The sequence below is a fragment of the Mytilus trossulus genome, unplaced genomic scaffold (assembly GCF_036588685.1).
Source record: "Mytilus trossulus isolate FHL-02 unplaced genomic scaffold, PNRI_Mtr1.1.1.hap1 h1tg000373l__unscaffolded, whole genome shotgun sequence".
NCBI classification, from domain to species: Eukaryota; Metazoa; Mollusca; class Bivalvia; order Mytilida; family Mytilidae; genus Mytilus; species Mytilus trossulus.
The window spans coordinates 807574-831930 of NW_026963340.1; the positions used below are offsets into that span (position 1 = coordinate 807574).

The 24357-nt window shown below is 36.0% G+C and overlaps 1 protein-coding gene across 1 annotated transcript; it reads left to right on the forward strand.

Moving 5' to 3' along the window:
- Positions 1 to 10290: 10290 nt before the first annotated feature.
- LOC134701938 (uncharacterized) lies at positions 10291 to 16113 on the forward strand. Its single transcript, XM_063563046.1, has 2 exons — positions 10291 to 10355; positions 14635 to 16113. The coding sequence occupies exons 1-2, from the start codon at positions 10337 to 10339 to the stop codon at positions 15903 to 15905; spliced, it is 1290 nt and encodes a 429-aa protein (XP_063419116.1). The 5' UTR covers positions 10291 to 10336; the 3' UTR covers positions 15906 to 16113.
- Positions 16114 to 24357: the final 8244 nt, after the last annotated feature.

The following is a 24357-nucleotide window of genomic DNA, read 5'->3' on the forward strand; positions in this document are numbered from 1 at the left end:
GATATGGTTATAATGGGATTTCTCATGATCACTTATAATTAATACAACTTGAGAATCCAATTTGAAAGAGATGTGTTTTGAAAATCAAAAACTTTCAAATCATTTATTATGAATCACCGTTATATTAACCTGTATTACCTGTGAATACGTGTGAATATAACAAAATTTCGAACGCAATTGTAAATAAATAGTCTCCAAATGTATTACATTCAAGGTAACAAGAGCGTTTTAAACTAAGAATTCGACGATTGACCATCTAAAACATTGCAAAAAGTAAGAAAAACAATAAATTGATAAAACTAGGAGCAAAAGATAACAGATGGACAGTCAAACTCATAGCTGTGGAACCGTAGCTCGTAGGTCCTCGTGTTATTTTTTGACTATTTGCGGACCATATACCGCAAAAAGTCAAAACAAACCTAAGGACCTACGAGCTACGGTTCCGCAGCAATCAGACTCAAAGAACGAAACTAAACTGACAACGCCATGCCTAAAAATGAAAAAGACAAGCAGTGGTATGACACAACATAGAAACAAAAGACTAAACAACACAAACCCTACCAAACTTGGGGGTGATCTCAGAAGCCCCGGAAAGGTGTCCATACAAACTACAGCCTACAGAACACCACATAGAAAACAGGACTGAGTAACACGAGCACAATCAACAACAAAAACGATAAACCATATATATGCCGCCAACAAAATTCAGTGTGACAAAAAAAAACGCACTTCAGTTTTCGACTATTGCAATTCGTCGTCATACAAAATTTAATGTATACAGATTTTATTAAAATCCCTAATACTGCCGTATTTTATTTCGTTCTACATCGTTTTGGTTTTAATGTAACAAATTATCATTTACTATTTTCTAATATATTACAAATAAATAAATACGTATATATTCTCACTTAATTTCAATACTTATAATAGGACAGTTATGGTCTATTTCAAACGCGTCAGGTAACATTTAGTTTCATTCAACTATAAGTGTATGTTATTAAATTTATCGTTTACATTTATAAGTGTTCAATGAAAGTGTGTCCAAAGAAATTAGCTTAGTTATCTTTTGTTATTCGGTACTAAATTTTGTGTCGCGTATAATCGTAACCTTTATTTCGACATTATTGGTTCCATATAGAATCTTTTCTCATATTTTGTTAGTTGTCAAGTTGAATATCATTTTTAAGATTGCTTTGGTCGATTGAACTGAAAAAAATCAGGAAACCATAATAAAGGTCTGCTAGCCTTCCTTTCATCATAAGTTTGCATAAGGCTGTGATATGAACATGTGTATTGCAAATCACCTAAGTGTTGATAATTTTACAGTAAAATCGGCACACTATACGAATCTTGCTGTTCTTATCAAGATCAGACATAAGTGATAAAATGATAAAGCTTATTTGATCCAAATGGTGATCCAGGCAATTTCATTGGTTGTACCCATAGCATTATTCTTCCACATAACAATTATATAACTCTAATCGTGCCTGAAGTCTATTTTTTAAAACAATATGGTGCAATGAAGGTCGTCCTAACACAGTATTGGTATAATTGCTAGGAATCTTGATATTGGAATGCCCCATTTCAGGAGGTCATGCAGCGTATAATTATTGGGTGCATTGGAACTAAAATATTTGTCGCACAGGTTGAATGAATGACTCTCTACAAATACGTCCGTTTGGATCGATTTTTTCCCCGTGCGTGTGGATTACTAATCAAAAAAAAAATTATAATGCTCTAAAATCATATTATCGTTTAATAATTCGTTCAGCCAGGAAATATTATGTCATACATTATCGTGTAAGCGATTGAGACATGAAAATTTGTGTTACAAAATTGCATAGTTGTGCACCGTGCATGATTTGAACCAGTAAAACGGGATAAGTTGAAGACAGATTTGCGAGTAACAACTTGAATGTTTAGCACCGTAATAGTATTCATATCATGCTGTTACTTTCAACAGCTCGTATCTCAAAACCGAAAACGATTACCACATTTTTTTTTATTTGTTTGTGTATTTGTACAATTTACAATTTTATAATTTAAACAGAACATATTTTGGATGGAATATGGATACACAGTCCAGATAGAGGTCAAATAAGTGGACGGACGACCCAGGATGTTTACAATTATTACATTAACATGGAAAACTACTATTTAAATTCTGTCCAAAAAAGATTCATGAAATTCGCTGTACAAGCGTGTGATAATGCGTTTCTTCTATTATCTGCTGCGGCAGATCTGCAATCTCTGGACTTTTACGAAATATCATTAGGTGCGGCTAAAACAATAAGACGAAACTACATCGAAACAACAAAAGTTATCCTGAATTGACAAGAATTACTCCTGATGTAATAGACTGTTCAAAATTCAGAGCTTTTCACGTTAGTTGGACAATAAATGGAAACATCATACTGGAAACAGAAACGAATGACGGATCAGAAATTATATTTAACTGGACAGATCCATCACCACTAGCAATTAAAGGAGTTGGTATTTTGATTTTGCCATGTGATTATGGACTTTCCAAATTGATTTTCCTCTGAGTTCAGTATTTTTGTGACTTTACCTTTTCGCTACCGGTTGGGGATCAGATGGATCGTGGATTATTGAACACGCAGGTCAGATTTTGTCTTTGAACAGTCTAAATGAAACTGCTGTAGATATAGGAAGTTGTGGTATGAGTACCAAAGAGCAACTCTCCATCCAAGTCACAATTTATTAAAGTAAACCATCAGTCAAGTCAAGATACGGTCTTCAACACGAAACCTTGGATCACAATGAACAGCTGGCTATAGAGGGCCCTAAACAATTACTAATGTAACACCATTCAAACGAGAAAACCAAGGGTATAATCTGCATAAAAAACGAGAAACGAGAGACACTTATGAACCACACCAACAAACGACAACTACTGGACATCAGATTCCCTACTTAGGATAGGTGCAGCGGGATTAAACGTTTTAATGGTACCAAACCTTCTCCCTTGCAAGTTGCGAGAGTAGTGGACGCACCAAATTAGTTGTTTTTATTTAATAACTTTGCCTATGAATATACAAAACAAGGACTTTCTAAGAATCTCTTTCGTTTCCGTTTCAACAGTATAAAAAAAACTTAGTGTTAACCTGTAACTGATTTATTCACAGTATACCATTTGTTAAAATCATCCCTTCGTAAATTTTACGGACGCCATCAAGAGTTGGTTGACCGTTATGGAATAACCGTTTCACAAATGATATTGGATATGTTCCTTTCGTCATAACTACAATTCCCATCCCTTTCATGAATGTGACCTACCGAATTATACTATTTACCGGATTTGTAATCACATAAGCAACACGACGGGTGTCACATGTGGAGCAGGATCTGCTTACCCTTCCGGAGCACCTGAGATCACCGCTAGTTTTTGGTGGGGTTCGTGTTGTTTATTCTTTAGTTTTCTATGTTGTGTCATGTGTACTTTTGTTTTTCTGTTTGTCTTTTTTTCATTTTTAGCCATGGCGATGTCAGTTTGTTTAAGATTTATGAGTTTGACTGTCCCTTTGGTATCTTTCGTCCCTCTTTTGTTAAACTAAATTATTAAATAAACAATTATATGAACAAATTAACAATAATCACTAATATAACAATGTCAGGACTATCAAAAAAAGTCATTTTATTACATCTGAAGATAGCTTAAACCTTAGAAATAGAACTGATAGAAGATATTCATGATAATTCTGTAATTTAATATTTTTGATTTTTTCCAGCTTTGTTCACCGGTTATTACTGCTTCGTTCCTGATGTATATGGTGAAATGCTATTGCTGTCAACGTCTACAGGACGTTCAGAAATAGGCTGTCTCTCTGAATGTTCACTAAATGTTTGTTGTCTGGGAGTCAACTTTAACATACAAACGAACGAATGTCAGCTTATTGATGCGGCACAGCCAGTAAGGAAGTCTATCCTCAACAACTGGGCATTTTATACAAAGTGTGTCCAGGGAAAAATGATGTGTTTGGCCTGTATAGGATAAATCATGACACATAGATAGTGAAGAGTTCTGATTTATGTTGACTTGCTACTGTCATGTTTTGACAATCTGTTTTAAATCATCTCATGTAACTTTGTTCCAAACTTGGTTCAACGATTTTTGTAACATATTCAAAAATGTATGTTTGCCCATTTAGACGGGAAAAGGAGAGACCTTTTTTTTTAAATTCAAGAGAAAATTTACATTGCGAACGTCACTAAAGAGTCTGATAAAAACTAAACGCTCGTGTCACTCACTAAACTAGCAGCCTGGTATTTGTTTTGAATCTTTTTTAAGAAATGCTTCGCATGTAAATATGATCATGATGATAGATGATGTAAGCCGTGTGGTAAAAAAAAATACAATGGCTGTTTCTGTCATGATGTTCGATAAAAAGTCTAAAGACACATCTGTAATTGAATTTCTGCCTAGATTACCGTTTTAATAGCATTAAACTTTGGATGTAGATGGACTCCCACTGTCAATTTTTTTTTCCAAATGTAATCAACGTTATAATAACAATCGCTCCTGTCATCTTACATGTTACCAGACTACAATTATGAGATATCTAATGTATATAGATAAAACATGTATTTACTTCACATGATCTTTTTCTTAACCATCTATGTTTAGATGACAAAAAAAACAGGTGCATGAGAAATAGGTTATATTATTTGAACTAATGGATTTGTGTGTTTTGATCCTGTACATTTACCGTGATTTTTTGTATGCATTATATGATGCCGATATGTGTTGATGAATTAGTTGATCGGCCAAAATTATTTATCAAACATCCCGATCTCCAAGGAAAATTCAAATAGGAAAGTCCCTAAGCAAATGACAAAATCAAGAGCTCAAACAAATCTAACTAATAGATGACAACTGTCATATTCCTGACTTGGTACAGACATTTTCTTGAATGGATTAAACCTGGTTTTATATATAGGTAATACTCTCATTTATATGACAGTCGCATAAAAACAAACCAACGACACATGTAAAAATGTATAATGCACTCCAATATCATGAATACATGATCTTCAACAAAGCACAGGTGCTTATTCAATATGACATGACATTTATGTTTACTGTTCCACGAATGCTGAAGTTCTGGAACAATTGTTTATGTTTACCAATGACCTTAATAACTAAAATGAGCTTTGAATAGTTTCCTCATTTTTTGCTTTACAATGCTTTACAATGCTTGATAAAATAATTATCATAATTGTTTATGAGAAAAATAACATATGTTAGTTGAACTTCAACAATGAATTTTTTATTGATATATGAATTAAAAGTACTTTCATTTACTAAAGTACCATCATAATTTTTAGTTCTTTAATTGCGTCTATTCAATCTTGAATACGGTTTATACGGGGTATTAACAATTACAAAACAAATAATGAATAAAAAGATGTATGTATTTAAGAATCAATGAATTTTACTGCTAAGAAATTATTTCAACAAATACTAAGCTCGATTACTTCTGACTAAATCAACTTTCTATATTTAAAAAAGAATATAGCCCCTTTGAAGCATAAGTTCTCAATGCATAATGCTTGGTCGTTCTAAGTTATAAAAGGTTTAAATTTCAGGCCTTGTGTTTTATAATTCTGCCCCTGCTGCAGATACATACATTTGTTTCAATGATAATTTCCTAAGAAAATTGAACAACAAGCCAATGTTTTAGACATATGTCGATTAACAAAATTCTTGTAATTAATTATTAGTCTTTGTTTAGTTAGCATTTAATTGTAATTTAATCACATAAGCAACACAACGGGTGCCATATGTGGAGCAGGATCTGCTTACCCTTCCGGAGCACCTGAGATTACCCCTAGTTTTTGGTGGAGTTCGTGTTGTTTATATTTTAGTTTTCTATGTTGTGTAATGTGTACTATTGTTTTCCTGTTTGTCTTTTTTTCATTTTAAGCCATGGCGTTGTCAGTTTGTTTTAGATTTATGAGTTTGACTGTCCCTTTGGTATCTTTTGTCCTTCTTTTTTTGTGCAGAATTTATCTCTGTCTCAAATAAACGATATTGAAATGAGAAAAGTCCTATCTTGTCAATTACAAGTACTACTGTGAAAATGTCTCCTAACATGGTATTGCATGTAAGAAAATAACCATCGCCGTAAATAAACTTAGAAATTTTTCATCTCTTATTTTCCGGTTAACAAGATTTGTTATCATATGAAAAACTATATTTCAAAAGATAGAATTAGGATTGATTTAAGATTATATAAGAACTAAATACTAATGTCACATTTGAAGAGGGAGAGTAGGAGGGGTCCTGATCCCGAAATCCCGAAATCCCGGGCTTAAAAAGAAACGAAATCCCGAGGTCCCGAAATTCGAAAAAAGAATTCCCGAATCCCGAAATCCCTAGCTTAAAAACACCCGATCCCGGAGTCCCGATAAAAGGTCATATCCCCCTCTTTAAACACAATGCACATATGTCCAGTTTGTTATGCATCCAACTTCAAACGTAAATTATCGTACAGATTACGTTGAACAGAATTAAATCTAATAACTGAAGGCGGTGATTAATTTTTGTTTCCATAACACATAAATATAATAGAAAAGACGCCAACACATTTGAAAAAAATCCGATGAGAATTACAAATAAAACATTAAACATTTAAACTGAATACATGAATTTGGAAAAGACAAGTACCGTACCACGTCGTATAGTGATGCGAATTCACATGCAGCAAAACAGTCACAATCGGGAATAAGTCACGTTTGGTAAAGCATATGGATTTTTGAAATCAATAAAAGCTGCAAAAGTTGACAGTTTACACATTTTTCTTGTTTCAATAATACTTGTAATTGTTGACAAATTATCAATTATAGTACTACGATTAGATCTAAAACCATTTTGTTCATCATGTATAAAATTTTATTAGCTCATCAAGCTTTACAATTACTCTTGAATTCAGTACTCCGCAATACAGTTTAAATGTAAATGCAGTTGCGCCAATGTTATTCCTCAGTAAGACATCGGGTCCGGAGGGTCGGAAGTCGAACTCTTCGGTATCGGGGTGATTGTTCCTCTACTCCATAGATCCGGTATCGTCCTGTATTATAACAAATGTTGAACACTTGAGTAAGGGCGTTTAAAGCTGTCTGATATTTATACATCTCCATCGGAATTTCATCATAACCAGGAGATTTTCCTGCTTTTGACAATTTTAAAATATTGACAAGTTTTTCATTGGTTATTTCTCTATCAAGAATATCATCGGTTATTATGCAACTGTTGGCATCTTTTTCGGTAGTTTCATATAAATTTCCAGAATTTAACATATTTGAAAAATCACATTTCCGTTTATCTAAAACAATTTTCGGATCGGTACATATTGAATTATCTTCCATTTTCACTTCCATTGGAATACTTTGCCTGTTGTTTATACTCCAATTTTCCCGATTTTTTTCCAAAATTCTTTTTGATCATCTTCTAAATTCTTTAATTCATCTTGCATTTTATACCAGTATTGAACGGTGACACGCTTTATCGAAATGTTTCCTCTTTTGGACATAATTATGACGTAATTCACTTTTATTACAGGTTGTTTAATCCATATTTTTTCGGCACTACAAACACAATTCCATAAAACGGTTAGTTCTTCATTCCACCATGTTTTTTTTGCATCTACGGCGTTTGTTATTAAATCCATCCGAAATTTATGTTTTACATGGAAGTTTACTTGACATCTCCGATTTAACCACTTTAACAAATTCACAATACATCAGGTCTAAATCGACTTGTGACTTATTTGAGTTTTCAAGGTCTAAAATAAGTTTGTTTAATTCACAAATAGCTTCCGAATTTAATAGGAAGTCCTGAGGTATGTTTTGTATGTCTTACTTTCAATTGTCTTAACAGATTGTTTGGTATTTTCACCGTGTTATTTCAGTCACTAAAAACATAAAAGTACATTATTTTTAATGTAACTACTGGACGATTGAGCTGATTCGAAAAAAATGTTTGACGAACTGATTAGGTTTTTTAAATACACGAGACTGTTTCAGCTGGTTAATCATTATTACAATATTGTAGTGGTCAAACATTATACTTCAAATACTTCTTTTTTTTATAATTTTTTATTAAATATGAATAAAATGAGAATCATCGCTGCTGTCTTAGAAATGAGTCCAACAGTGTTACCCTAGAACTGATTCTGACAGTGCAGCATTATAAATGAGTCTGACAGTGCTACCCTAGAAATGAGTCTGACAGTGCTGTCTTAGAATAAGTCCGACAATGCTGCAATAGAAATGAGTCTGACAGTGCTACCCTAGAAATACGTCTGACAGTGCTACCCTAGAAATTAGTCCGACAGTGCTACCCTAGAAATGAGTCTGACAGTGCTACCCTAGAAATGAGTCCGACAGTACTGCCCTAGAAATAAGTCTGACAATGCTGTCCTAGAAACGAGTTCGACAGTGCTGCTGTGGAAATTATTCTGACAGTGTTGCACTAGAAATAACTCTGACAGTGCTTTCCTAGAAATAAGTCTGACAGTGCTACCCAAGAAATGAGTCTGACAGTGCTACCCTAGAAATTAGTCTGACAGTGCTACCCTAGAAATGAGTCCGACAGTGCTACCCTAGAAATGTGTCCGACAGTGCTTTCCTAAAAATAAGTCTGACAGTGCTGCCCTAGAAATGAGTCCGACAGTGCTACCCTAGAAATGAGTCTCACAGTGCTATCCTAGAAATGAGTCCGACAGTGCTACCCTAGAAATGAGTCCGACAGTGCTAACCTAGAAATGAGTCCGACAGTGCTTTCCTAGAAATAAGTCTGACAGTGCTGCCCTAGAAATGAGTCCGACAGTGCTACCCTAGAAATGAGTCTGACAGTGCTACCATAAAATTAGTCTGAAAGTGCTACCCTAGAAATGAGTCTAACAGTGCTACCCTAGAAATGATTCCGACAGTGCTACCCTAGAAATGAGTCTGACAGTGCTACCCTAGCAATTAGTCTGACCGTGTTGCCCTAGAAACGAGTCCGACAGTGCTGCCCTAGAAATTAGTCCGACATAGTGAAAATTTGTAAGATCCTTTCTCTTAATTGGTCAAGAGGAATTGACAATCTAGTGAAAAGTAGGTGTATTAAAAGAAAAAAATCTTTGGACTAGAACGGCACAAAACGGCGATGGACAGAAACACCGAAAAATGAAGACAACTTAAATTCCAACCGTAAACTAAAAGAGGGGACTAGGATAAGGAATCATCAGTTCAACTAGCATGTGTATAAGCTTCAAGACACTGAGACTAACATCATACATTGCCATGATAAGCATAATCGGTATCTAAGCGGACAACCACAAGACTGGCACTTGTCTCAGAAAAAAATGTCAACATGTATATTCCTGTGTTATATTGAGGTAAATAGGATTTTTTTTAGAAGACGTGCCTGTGAATCACACATAATATCGAGATCGGAGTCGGTCTTATGGAGGTGGTAATAATTCCATACATAACAGATTCAATGTTGGAATAATGAGATGTCGGAATAATGATCATGAACTGTCGGAATAATGGTTTGTCGGAAAGATGAGATGTCGGGGTAAAGGACTAACATGTTTAACCCCGCCACATTATTTATGTATGTGCCTTCCAAATCAGGAGCCTGTAATTCAGTGGTTGTCGTTTGTTTATGTGTTACATATTTGTTTTTCGTTCATTTATTTACATAAATAAGGCCATTTGTTTTACATTGTCTTATCGGGGCCTTTTATAGCTGACTATATGCGGTATGGGCTTTGTTCATTGTTGAAGGCCGTACGGTGACCTATAATTGTTAATGTTTGTGTCTTTTTGGTCTTTTGTGGATAGCTGTCTCATTGGCAATCATACCACATCTTCTTTTTTATACCAGAAAAATTAAATGCTGAAAAATGAACTGTCGCAATAATGGGATGTCGGGGTACAGTGTTATTGACTATCGGAATAATGAAATGCTGAAAAAAGGGCTGGACATTGGTTGTCAAAAAAAAGGATGTCACCAAACATACACAATATATTTTTTCTTCACACATGTATATCTAATACACGTGCTTGATATGTTTACCTTGTACATCCACGTGCATATTTTGTTTATTTTCTTCAATTAACATTAATCACCATTGTTCCAAATTTAACGCTAAAGCTATGGTAAATTTTGGGTTTAAAGTTCAGTCAAAAGAATTTAAAAAGCGGGAAACGGTTTCTTTGTTTCTTCAATGAAATCAACTCTATATTGTAAACACATTTCACATCCGGGGAATTAAGATTCCGTTTTGACATTTATAGCAGTGCACACAATCGGACAAACAAGATGTCAAACATTCTATTTGGTAAGTAGATTAAACAAAACGATCTTTTAAATTGAAAGAACATGTTTTTTTAAGTTGCTGCTTCCGACTCTGAACTAGTTTCCAGTAACTGCTAGTATACTTTTATCTGCTGATCTGTACTTAAGATATTTTATGTTTCCGTGTGCCTATCTGGTGAGTCTAACCCACAGTATTCTAAAGACCAAGCAAATATTGGGAAAACGTACGGAAGCGTATTAGCGCCACACATTTTTTTTTTAATTTTTTTTCCTATGTTTGCGTTATAACGCAAACCTTTGCGTTTAACGCAAACCTTTGCGTTATAACGCAAACATTGCGTTATAACGCAAACCTTTTGCGTTTAACGCAAACCTTTGCGTTATAACGCAAACATTTGCGTTATAACGCAAACATTTGCATTATAACGCAAACATTTGTTTTATCTTATTTCTTATTTAAGATTCAAAGGAAACAGTAGTTATTAATGGAGGTGGCTGTATATATTAAAATTTATCACCTTTGTAGTCATTGCAAAGTAAAATGCTTGAATAATTAGATCATATCAATGACTAATAATGAGCAGAATAATATAAGAAGATGTGGTATGAGTGCCAATTAGAAAACTCCCCATCTAAGTCACTATTCGTAAAAGTAAACCATCAAAGGCCGAATTACGGTCTTCAACACGGAGCATTGGCTCACAAAAAACAACAAACTATAAAGGTCCCCAAAAACGATATCCATGTTACTACTAGTATATATATTACAAAGAAAATTGAGTAAATTGAGGTTTATTATACCTAAAAAAAATCAACCCTGCTAATATAGCTATAACCGAATATAAATATACTTCCAAAGTAAGCTCTCGATTGAGAAATGTGTAAAGTAGGTTAGATTCCAGAAGCTACCCTTTGCCAATAAATGTATAGAATGAAGATGTTTTATTAATAAAATATGTTCTCTCTATTCACATTGCTACCAAAGCATCTTAAAAATACTACATTATATTGAAATGAACATTCAATGACTTTCTATCAAAGAATCTGGATCATATTCTGAGATTTAAAAAAATTATGTATCCTTATTAATAATTCATTTTAAAGCAGTAAGATCATTTTGTCTATTTGACTTGGAGGTTTCACAATTGTATGACATTATTTTTGATCTTTCAATTTAAATATGACTATATACTAAACTATATCTATTTTCTTGTTAAATTCTATACTTTTCTGATGCACAAATCAGTCTTAATTTATGTATAATTGCACTTCAAGTATTCCATTATTCCTTTGCATATTTATTCTAATGATTTGGCCTTGTATGTATGTTTCTTTTTTATCTACTAGTAAAGCACATCCGAAATGAATGACTGACGAACATATATACAAAACTTAATGAATAATTGAAATCAAAATGTTTGCGTTATAACGCAAAGGTTGGCGTTATAATGCAAAGGTTTGCGTTATAACGCAAAGGTTTGCGTTGTAACGCAAAGGTTTGCGTTATATAACGCAAAGGTTTGCGTTATAATGCAAACATAGGAAAAAAAAAAAAAAAAAGATGTGTGGCGCTAATACGCTTCCGTAGTACCAACATATGCAGGCAGACATTTTTTCTTATAAAATGGTTGAGCTCCGAGTAATTCTCTCAAAATTCAACAGTGAAAAAAAAACTTAAATAAAAAATGTAAAAAGACATTCGTCACTTCAACAATTTTGTCGAGCCTGCAACTTTTGTTGCAGAAAGCTCGACATAGGGATAGTGATCCAGCGGCGGCTACGGCGGCGTCGGCAGTGTTAGCTAACTTCTTAAAAGATTTATATTTTAGAAGGTAGAATACCTGGATGCTTCATACTTTGTATATAGATGCCTCATGTTACTAACTTTACGGCAGTCACATGTCCAATGTCCTTGACCTCATTTTCATGGTTCAGTGACTACTTGGAAAAAAGTTGATTTTTTGTAATGTTAATTTCTCTCTTATTATAAGTAAATGGATAACTATATTTGGTATGTGCGTACCTTGCAAGATCCTCATGCCCGTCAGACAGTTTTCACTTGACCTCGACCTCATTTCATGAACAAGGGTAAGTTTTGGTGGTCAAGTCCATATCTCAGATACTATAAGCAATAGGTCTAGTATATTCGGTGTATGGAAGGACTGGAACGTGTACATGTCCAACTGGCAGGTGTCATTTGACCTTGACCTCATGTTCATGGTTCAGTGGTTATAGTAAAGGTTTTGTGTTTTTGTCTGGTTTTCTCTATGCAGTAGGTCTACTATATTTGGTGTATGAAACGATTGTAAGGTGTACATGTTTAACTGTCAGGTGTCATCTGACTGACCTCATTTTCATGGTTCAATGGTCAAAGTTAAGTTTTTTTAGTTTTCGTCTATTTTTCTATTACTTTATGCATTAGGTCAACTATATTTTGTTTATTGAAATATTTTATGATCTATATGTCTATTACGCAGGTTTTATTTGACCTTGATCTCATTTACACGGTCCATTGCTAAGTGTTTTAGTATTTGTGTTTTGGTCTGTTTTTCTTAATTTATAAGCAATAAGTCAACTATATTTGTTGTATTGAAGAATTGTTAGCTGTACATGTCTGCCTGGCATGGTTCATCTGACCTTGACCTCATGTTCATGGTTCGTTGATCAATGATTCGTTTTCTTGGTTAATGTAGAGTTTATGTGACAGTTGTAATAAAGCTTTATGTTTAGGTCTATCAACATACTATCAATGATTAGTAAAGAAGGCGAGACATTTCAGTTGTTATAGATTAATTTGGGAACTAGTCTATATATATTTTTTATACAAAAGTAAAATCCAAATTTGATAAGTGTTTTTACAGACTTATTAAGAATATAGTTACGATACTGTTGTCAGGTCATTAAAGACTGCACACTTTGGCTTTAATATTGATTTACTTATAAGGTCTTTGCGTCGGAATTAAACACATTTATTTTAAAACCAGTTGTTGGCATGACACGGGTTATGTTCTTCTCATATATTTTAGGATGATATACTACTAAACCCCAAACGGAAGGGATTGTGCCTGATATTCATATGATGAAGGCAGTCTTTCAATCAGTATAATTGGGTTCTGGAGCTGGCATGTCAGGAACTGCTAGTAGTCTGTTGTTATTTTTTGTATTATTGTCATTTTCTTTATTTTCTTGTGTAACCTCTTCTGACATCGGACTCGGACTTCTCTTAAACTGAGTTTCACTGTGCGTAGTGTTAACGTTGTGCGTTTGATTTTTCTATATTGACCAGAGATATAGGGGGAGGGTTGAGATCTCAAAAAACATGTTTAACCCTGCCACATTTTTGCGCCTGTTCCAAGTTAGGAGCCACTGTCCTTTGTTGGTCTTGTATTATTTTTAATTTTAGTTTCTTTTGTATAATTCGGGGTTAAGTATTACGTTCATTATCACTGAACTAGTATACATAATTGTTAGGGGCCGACTGAAATACGCCTTCGGATGCGGGAGTTTCTCGCTGCATGGAAGACCAAATATCATTCATATGAAATCGAATGAATAGGAATTTTTATTTGCAATCATACCACATCTTTTGTATAAACAATTCAAAAGTAAAACAGGGAATGGAAACTGAGAAGGTGTCAAAAAGTAAACAACCCCGCAAACGGCAAAAAAATAGACCAAGCCAAAAAAAAGGATCTTCAAAGCAGCGAGAAAATTTCATACGCGGAGGCGAATTTCAGCTGGCCCTTGATTTATATACTAGTTGAGTAAACATATTACAAATGTAATAGTTTTGCAACCTTGCATATCAAAAGCTTACACCTACCCAACTAGTCTATTAACCGGATTTGTAATAACATAAGGAACACGACGGATGCCACATGTTGAGCAGGCTCTGCTTACCCATGTTCTGCATCCGAGATCACTACCGGTTTTTGTAGGTTCGTGTTGCTTAGTCTTTAGTTTTCTATGTTGTGTCTTCTGTACTATTATTTGTCTGTTTGTCTTTTTATTTTTAGCCTTGACGTTGTCAGTTTATTTTGAATCTATGAGTTTGACTCTCCCTCTGGTATCTTTCGTCCCTCTTTTACAATTTAATATTGATAAATAATTTGTATTTTATGAGTTTAACTATTCCTTTGGTTTCTTTTGCCTCTCTTTGGCACCCTGTTGAATATTGAATATCGAATAACGAATCAACCGCCAACTTCTTATAAATAGACTAGGAGGGTGGGGTTAACACACTTGACTTCCATGAGAGTCTTATACAATCGGTCATCACATACATGAATTTATCATTTCAGTGTTAAAATCTAAATGGTTCTTCATGGTGATTCTTTTGGTGATTCTTCCACGGCCTGCTGTCAGCATTTCTGAGGAAATCAGAGAAGCAGTTACTTCTGGCCTTGAAATTGGAAAAGAAATCGGTGAACTGCTTTCAAATAAGCAATTTACTAGTTCTTTAGCAAAGATCGCAAAAGGAATAGGTCCATACCTTGGTGCATTAGGTCCATTCGTAGGGATCGTTTTGGCGTTTATTCCAATAGAGTCTGACGAGTTGTCTTTCATGAAAGATATGATGAAGAATATCGATAATCGTTTGGATCAGGTAGATAATCGATTTAACGATATTGAACGATTGATTAAGTGGAATGTTGTTCAAGTCAACTTCGGGCAGATAGAACAAAGAATAAAAGCAGTGTCACGTGAGTTTGAGCATATTTATAATGTTCCAGAAACGGCTGTGCAAAACCAGAAGAAGCTGTATATATGGAGTTATAAAAGTGATTATCAGAATAGTGGCACAAAATTGTATCAAGCGATTGTCCTAAAACAAGGTACATTTCAAGAAGACCTTGGTACTTCCGTTTTGCGTTATACCAAAAACTACTGCTACAAGACGACGATATTTTTAACCGGTGTAATGCAACTTCTCTTGCAAGCTGTAAAAGTAGAATTAGGCTTTCTTTCAGTTATCAATTTTACTGAAAATGCAGATTATTTTAAGTTGGATTGGGAAAATAGAATACAGGAAGTTAGAGAGAAGTTCGAACAAATTGAAAAACAGTGCAGAGTTAATTATTACCTCCAATCTGGAAAGGATATCGACGAATATTCTTCTAAAAACAAAGGTCTAACACACGACCAATTTGCTAATGGACTATACGATCATCTTTCCATTAAATACTACTGGAGGAACTGGGCTGTTATCTCCTATGACCCGATAGGAGATGACAAGCATTGGGCCGAGGTCAGTGGAGGTTACATCAAACTTAGGAAAAATGGAAGAAACATAGTAGTGGCGAGTGTGGAGAGGAGTCATCCAGTCATGGATCTAGAACGAGCGAAAACGAAAATGTATAAAGTACCAGTATCACAACGTGGTGGAAGTTGGTGGACTGGGTATAGGAGAGTCGGTCGAAGGGCAGTAGATGTTTGTAACTCATTAGATAATAAAGAAACAGCATTGGTTAGTGTTATTACTATGAGCGCGCATAGAGCTTACGCTTACCCTAATTATAGATGGAGACGAGTCAGCAGAATCCCGTATTATGATATCAGTGTATTTGGTTAAAAAGTGTTGACATAATATTGTCTAAAATAGAATAAATATTAATTGTTGATATGTTGTTGGTATTGCCACTCCATTATTTTAAAGAACAACAAAGTTACGTTACGGATGCATGTAGTCTGTGACTGAATCTACTGAAAATGATCATTTACAAGAGATCTCGACACACAGCATCACTTGAAGGCAATGATACATCTTCATATTACATTGTTAACCCCAAAACAATTAAAATTTCGAAAGATGAAATACAATTTGTATTTCGAAGGGAATTGTTATAAATAATGTTTATGCACGTCTCTAATTTCATCAAAGGTATTTTATATCAAACGCAAGAAAGACTGAACGACTCAGTTCAACATTGTTTTGATCAACAAGTCAACTGCGGTTAAATTATGTAAGAAAGGAACATAATTATATCAAATAAATATTATCATTTTTTTTTAACTTCTTCAAAACTAAAATTATATAGATGCCGCTTTTCACTACAATAAATTTGTTACATGCTGTCGCTTTGTTGAACGGAATTAAGAAAATGAGTATTTTTCTTTTGTCTCGCCTGCGACAATGGGTATCAAATGCTTATAATCTAATACGCCAGACGCTTTGTCGTGAAGTTCTGTTTTCAACCGACCCTCATGGTCAATTTCTACATGTAAGTCAAGATATGAAGCCGACTTAACTGTATCTGTAGTATCCTTTATCTCCAGTTCAATGGGATAGATGCGTTCCACAAAGTCACCAAATTTAGAATTATTTAGTGAAAGAACACCATCTATAAATTCATTTGCAGTTTAATTTGTTTTAGTGAATAGAAAAGTTTTTGCATTGTGATTTTGTCAAGTGACTTTAATTCAAAAGCTTTTCTTTAACGCTTATCGATGTTATATACAATTGATGTTGATCTCTCATGACACGTTGTTTATATATATACTAGAACACACCCGGCATTTAGAGCGTAGTTTAAAGTATGTAAAGTGTTGTTGGAAGAATTTTGTAAAATATTGAATGACTTGAATAAGGCCGCTAGTTTTCTGGTTTGAATTGTTTTACATTGTCAGTTCGGGGCCTTCTAAAGCTGAGTATGCGGTATGGGCTTTGCTCGTTGTTGAAGGTCGTACGCTAACCTATAGTTGTTAATATCTGTGTCATATTGGTCTCTTGTGGAGAGTTTCAACATGGCAATCATACCACATCTTCTTTTTTTTGTAATCAATGAATTTTGTAAAAGATTTAATGACTGGAGAATTTCAGAAAAGGTATCAAAAGTTCACATGAATATTTTTGGCGCTTATCTGTATATTATGAACATTCATTACTATATAAATATAGTGTATTTACTTTCAATTCGAAGTTTACTAATCGATCCATAGTGGTCATTGATATAGTATACAGACCCTCTCTATTTAATAATATCTGTGACTGCCGTGGATAGTAAACTTGAAAATGATAGCAGATAGAATTCTGAATACACTTTATTCTTTGTATATATGTATGTTCAAAGTATACAGAAAAACGCAAACCGGAAGTCTGATCTGACTTAAAATTTCGTCCAATGACGGGACAATATCCGGATGCCTTTTTTCTCGTTTTTCTCCAAAAATAACTCAATCTGAATAATCATATGAATGGATGACAAATGGCACTATGCACTGTACCAATAGGGCACAGAGGCGTGTTGATTAATTTATTGTGGAAAGAAGAGAAGCGACACCCAAAATGAGGTCTTCTCGTTTAATAGTATAGATGACAAATGACACTATGCACTGTACCAATAGTACACAGAGGCGTGTTGATTAATTTATTGTGGAAAGAAGAGAAGCGACACCCAAAATTAGGTCTTCTCGTTTAATAGTATAGATGACAAATGACACTATGCACTGTACCAATAGTACACAGAGGCGTGTTGATTAATTTATTGTGGAAAGAAGAGAAGCGACACCCAAAATTAGGTCTTCTCGTTTAATAGTACATGTATAGATATCTCCGGAATATCGGTTCTGTTCTAAAGAAAATAAACTGAAGTTGGTACATGAAGTTTATTCTAATGGTAATTCTGTTTTATCTCATTTTCTTTTTTCATTATCCTATTTTCCAGAACGTTTTATACTAACATGTATATAATAGTTCTTGAAAAACTGGTTGGCTTCGGGCAATAGAAAAATAAGCTAATCTCCATACCTCGGGAAATATATTTTGATCTCATGATATAAAAGACTAATTCTGTACTTTTCGCACACAGAAACACGCATATACCTTTTAATTATATGTGACTTTTTTAACCTTTTGGGTTTGATAGTTTGCAAAAATATATATTGCAAAAAAATGACAAATATACATACAAAAAGGCCATATACGGTGACTCGTATGTGATATCATTCGCCTCATTTGACTCTGTTGGTCAGTTGTCTCATTGACCATCATATTACTTTTCTCTTTCTATATATATATAATATTATGTTCCGTACAAAAAGAGTAAAGGAACCATTGAGCTATTTTGTTAAATAAATTATAACATATCTCGTAGAAGCGGTGAATCAGTGAAATTAAAATTGAGAATGGAAATGGGGAATGTGTTAAAGAGACAACAACCCGACCAAATAAAAAAAAAAACAGCAGAAGGTCACCAACAGGTCTTCAATGTAGCGAGAAATTCCCGCACCCGGAGGCGTCCTTCAGCTGGCCCCTAAACAAATATAAACTAGTTCAGTGATAATGAACGCCATACTAATTTCCAAATTGTACACAAGAAACTGAAATTTAAATAATACAAGACTAACAAAGGCCAGAGGCTCCTGACTTGGGACCTATTACCCTATTATCTTCAAACATACCACATACAAATAGATAATATTGACCACATGGATCTATATACTAAAGTTTCGTTAAAATGCCTTTGTTAGACTGGATCCATTAGAGACAAAAAATTGAAAAGTTCCATTTCGAAATACGAAAAATCCACTAGTGTGGATCTAGCCGTCGATAGCAGCCGGCGTTAATATTCATGAGGCCAGCCTTCAATAATATTCATGAGCCGTCAATAATATTCATGAGATGACTTGCGTTCGAAGAAGTGTTGTTAGAAACTATGAACGATAATTATAATTAAATAACGTTCCTATTTATATTTGATATTACTTCAAATAGACATGTCAATGGGTGTCTTCTTCGAGGTCCGCGTTTATTGAATCAACCTTGGGTCTTCTTCAAGGTCTGCGTCTTTAAACAAAATTGTAAATGTAATAAAAACAATGTAAATGCCTCCATAAATATAAAACAAAGAAATGGTCTTTTAACATTCTGTGATTAGAGAAATAATGAAAACTAAAGCAATAACAAGTTTTAAAAAAATATAATTAAATATAGAAATTAAACGGGACATTACAACAAACAAATAAAGTAAAGAACAGTTCTTATTAAAATTTTGTGATAATTGAATCAATGTAAGCTACAATAAATTTAAAAAAATGATTACATATTGAAATTTAGGAATGACAGAGAATTAATGGTCATTTGTTCATTGTCTACCAATATAGTCCAATCATGAAACTAAAACATACAATATTACGACAGTATTTTCTATTTAAACATATCAGAAAAATAGAAACATAGTTCATTGCAGAAATAAAAATAACAGAAAAATAACAACTGTCAATTACTATTTCAATGACATATGATTCTTCAAAATTATGGAGACCAATCTGAGTCATTATTAACAAATCATATTATTGCCTCTAAAATGGCCAATAGCACTTATGCCCTAGACCCGTACGAGTTTGTCAGTAGAGGGTTCAAAGTGGGGATATGTTATCCCGGATACAACGAATTCGAACTGAACTATTGCCGGCTGGCCAAACTAAGAGATTCTCCACATCGACCATTATACCAGAGGTAGAGGTTGGTATTGCCTCTAAAATGGCCAATATCACTTATGCCCTAGACCCGTACGAGTTAGTAAGAAAAGGATAAGGGGGGTACCCTGGTATATCACAAATTCTAAAATGAACTATTGCCGGCTGGCCAAACGAAGAGATTCTCCACGTGGGCAATGGTACCAGACGAAGGAGGTACTTATTGCCTTTAAAATGGCCCATAGCACTTATACCCTAGACCCGTAGGAATTTGTCAATAGAGGGTTCAAAGGGGGATATGGTATCCCGGATACAACTAATTCGAATTGAACTATTGCCGGCTGGCCAAACTAAGAGATTCTCCACATCGACCATTATACCAGAGGTAGAGGTTGGTATTGCCTCTAAAATGGACAATAGCACTTATGCCCTAGACCCGTACGAGTTAGTCAGAAAAGGATAAGGGGGGTACCCTGGTATATCACAAATTCTAAAATGAACTATTGCCGGCTGGCCAAACGAAGAGATTCTCCACGTGGACAATGATACCAGAGGAAGAGTTACTTATTACCTTTAAAATGGCCCATAGCACTTGTACCCTAGACCCGTACGAGTTTGTCAGTAGAGGGTTAAAAGGGGGATATGGTATTCGGTTAACAACCAATTCTTACTGAACTATTTCCGGCTGGCCAAACTAAGAGATTCTCCACATCGACCATCATACCAGAGGTAGAGGTTAGTATTGCCTCTAAAAACGGCCTTTAGCACTTATGCCCTAGACCCGTACGAGTTAGTCAGGAGAGGATAAAGGGGTACCCTGGTATATCACAAATTCTAAAATGAACTATTGCCGGCTGGCCAAACGAAGAGATTCTCCACGTGGACAATGATACCAGAAGAAGAGGTACTAATTACCTTTAAAATGGCCCATAGCACTTGTACCCTAGACCCGTACGAGTTTGTCAGTAGAGGGTTAAAAGGGGGATATGGTATTCGGTTTACAACCAATTCTTACTGAACTATTGCCGGCTGGCCAAACTAAGAGATTCTCCACATCGACCATCATACCAGAGGTAGAGGTTGGTATTGCCTCTAAAATGGCCTATAGCACTTATGCCCTAGACCCGTACGAGTTAGTCAGGAGAGGATAAGGAGGTACCCTGGTATATTACAAGTTCTAAAATGAACTATTGCCGGCTGGCCAAACGAAGAAATTCTCCAAGTGGGCAATGGTACCAGACGAAGAGGAACTTATTGCCTTAAAAATGGCCTATATCACTTATACCCTAGACCCGTACGAGTTTGTCAGTAGAGGGTTCAAAGTGGGGATATATTATCCCGGATACAACGAATTCGAACTGAACTATTGCCGGCTGGCTAAACTAAGAGATTCTCCACATCGACCATTATACCAGAGGTGGAGGTTGGTATTGCCTCTAAAATGGCCAATAGCACTTATGCCCTAGACCCGTACGAGTTAGTCAGAAAAGGATAAGGGGCGTACCCTGGTATATCACAAAGTCGAAAATGAACTATTGTCGGCTGGCCAAACAAAGAGATTCTCCACGTGGACAATGATACCAGAGGAAGAAGTACTTATTGCCTTTAAAATGGCCCATAGCACTTGTACCCTAGACTCGTACGAGTTTGTCAGTAGAGGGTTCAAAGTGGGGATATGTTATCCCAGATACAACGAATTCGAACTGAACTATTGCCGGCTGGCCAAACTAAGAGATTCTCCACATCGAACATTATACCAGAGGTAGAGGTTGGTATTGCCTCTAAAATGGCCTATAGCACCTATGCCCTAGACCCGTACGAGTTAGTCAGAAAAGGATAAGGGGGGTACCCTGGTATATCACAAATTCTAAAATGAACTATTACCGGCTGGCCAAACGAAGAGATTCTCCACGTGGACAATGATACCAGAAGAAGAGGTACTTATTACCTTTAAAATGGCCCATAGCACTTGTACCCTAGACCCGTACGAGTTTGTCAGTAGAGGGTTAAAAGGGGGATATGGTATTCGGTTAACAACCAATTCTTACTGAACTATTGCCGGCTGGCCAAACTAAGAGATTCTCTACATCGTCCATTATACCAGAGGTAGAGGTTATTATTGCCTCTAAAATGGCTTATAGCACTTATGCCCTAGACCCGTACGAGTTAGTCAGGAGAGAATAAGGGGGTACCCTGGTATATCACAAGTTCTAAAATGAACTATTGCCGGCTGGCCAAATGAAGAGATTCTCCACGTGGGCAATGGTACCAGACGAAGAGGAACGTATTGCCTTGAAAATGGCCCATAGCACTTGTACTCTAGACCCATACGAGTTTCTCAGTAGAGGGTTCAAAGTGGGGATATGTTATCCCGGATGCAACGAATTCGAACTGAACTATTGCCGGCTGGCCAAACTAAGAGATTCTCCACATCGACCATTATACCAGAGGTAGAGGTTGGTATTGCCTCTAAAATGGCCAATAGCACTTATGCCCTAGACCCGTACGAGTTAGTAAGAAAAGGATAAGGGGGGGGGGGTACCCTGGTATATCACAAATTCTAAAATGAACTATTGCCGCTGGCCAAACGAAGAGATTCTCCACGTGGGCAATGGTACCAGACGAAGGAGGTACTTATTGCCTTTAAAATGGCCCATAGCACTTATACCCTAGACCCGTAGGAGTTTGTCAGTAGAGGGTTCAAAGTGGGGATATGTTATCCCGGATACAACTAATTCGAACTGAGCTATTGCCGGCTGGCCAAACTAAGAGATTCTCCACATCGACCATTATACCAGAGGTAGATGTTGGTATTGCCTCTAAAATGGCCAATATCACTTATGCCCTAGACCCGTACGAGTTAGTCAGAAAAGGATAAGGGAGGGGGATACCATAGTATATCACAAAGTCGAAAATGAACTATTGTCGACTGGCCAAACGAAGAGATTCTCCACGTGGACAATGATACCAGAGAAAGAGGTACTTATTACCTTTAAAATGGCCCATAACTCTTGTACCCTAGACCCGTACGAGTTTGTCAGTAGAGGGTTAAAAGGGGGATATGGTATTCGGTTAACAACCAATTCTTACTGAACTATTGCCGGCTGGCCAAACTAAGAGATTCTCCACATCGACCATCATACCAGAGGTAGAGGTTAGTATTGCCTCTAAAATGGCCTGTAGCACTTATGCCCTAGACCCGTACGAGTTAGTCAGTAGAGGATAAGGAGGTACCCTGGTATATCACAAGTTCTAAAATGAACTATTGCCGGCTGCCCAAATGAAGAGATTCTCCACGTGGGCAATGGTACCAGACGAAGAGGAAATTATTGCCTTGAAAATGGCCCATAGCACTTATACCCTAGACCCGTACGAGTTTCTCAGTAGAGGGTTCAAAGTGGGGGTATGTTATCCCGGATACAACGAATTCGAACTGAACTTTTGCCGGCTGGCCAAACTAAGAGATTCTCCACATCGACCATTATACCAGAGGTAGAGGTTGGTATTACCTCTAAAATGGCCAATAGCACTTATGCCCTAGACCCGTACGAGTTAGTCAGAAAAGGATAAGGGGGGTACCCTGGTATATCACAAAGTCGAAAATGAACTATTGTCGGCTGGCCAAACAAAGAGATTCTTCACGTGGGCAATGATACCAGAGGAAGAGGTACTTATTGCCTTTAAAATGGCCCAGAGCACTTATACCCTAGACCCGTACGAGTTTGTCAGTAGAGGGTTCAAAGTGGGGATATGTTATCCCGGATACAACGAATTCGAACTGAACTATTGCCGGCTGGCTAAACTAAGAGATTCTCCACATCGACCATCATACCAGAGGTAGAGGTTAGTATTGCCTCTAAAATGGCCTATAGCACTTATGCCCTAGACGCGTACGAGTTAGTCAGGAGAGGATAAGGGGGTACCCTAGTATATCACAAATTCTAAAATGAACTATTGCCGGCTGGCCAAATGAAGAGATTCTCCACGTGGACAATGATACCAGAAGAAGAGGTACTTATTATCTTTAAAATGGCCCATAGCACTTGTACCCTAGACCCGTACGAGTTTGTCAGTAGAGGGTTAAAAGGGGGATATGGTATTCGGTTAACAACCAATTCTTACTGAACTATTGCCGGCTGGCCAAACTAAGAGATTCTCCACATCGACCATCATACCAGAGGTAGAGGTTGGTATTGCCTCTAAAATGGCATATAGCACTTATGCCCTAGACCCGTACGAGTTAGTCAGGAGAGAATAAGGAGGTACCCTGGTATATCACAAGTTCTAAAATGAACTATTGCCGGCTGGCCAAACGAAGAGATTCTCCACGTGGGCAATGGTACCAGACGAAGAGGAACTTATTACCTTAAAAATGGCCCATATCACTTATACCCTAGACCCGTACGAGTTTGTCAGTAGAGGGTTCAAAGTGGGGATATGTTATCCCGGATGCAACGAATTCGAACTGAACTATTGCCGGCTGGCCAAACTAAGAGATTCTCCACATCGACCATTATACCAGAGGTAGAGGTTGGTATTGCCTCTAAAATGGCCAATAGCACTTATGCCCTAGACCCGTACGAGTTAGTAAGAAAAGGATAAGGGGG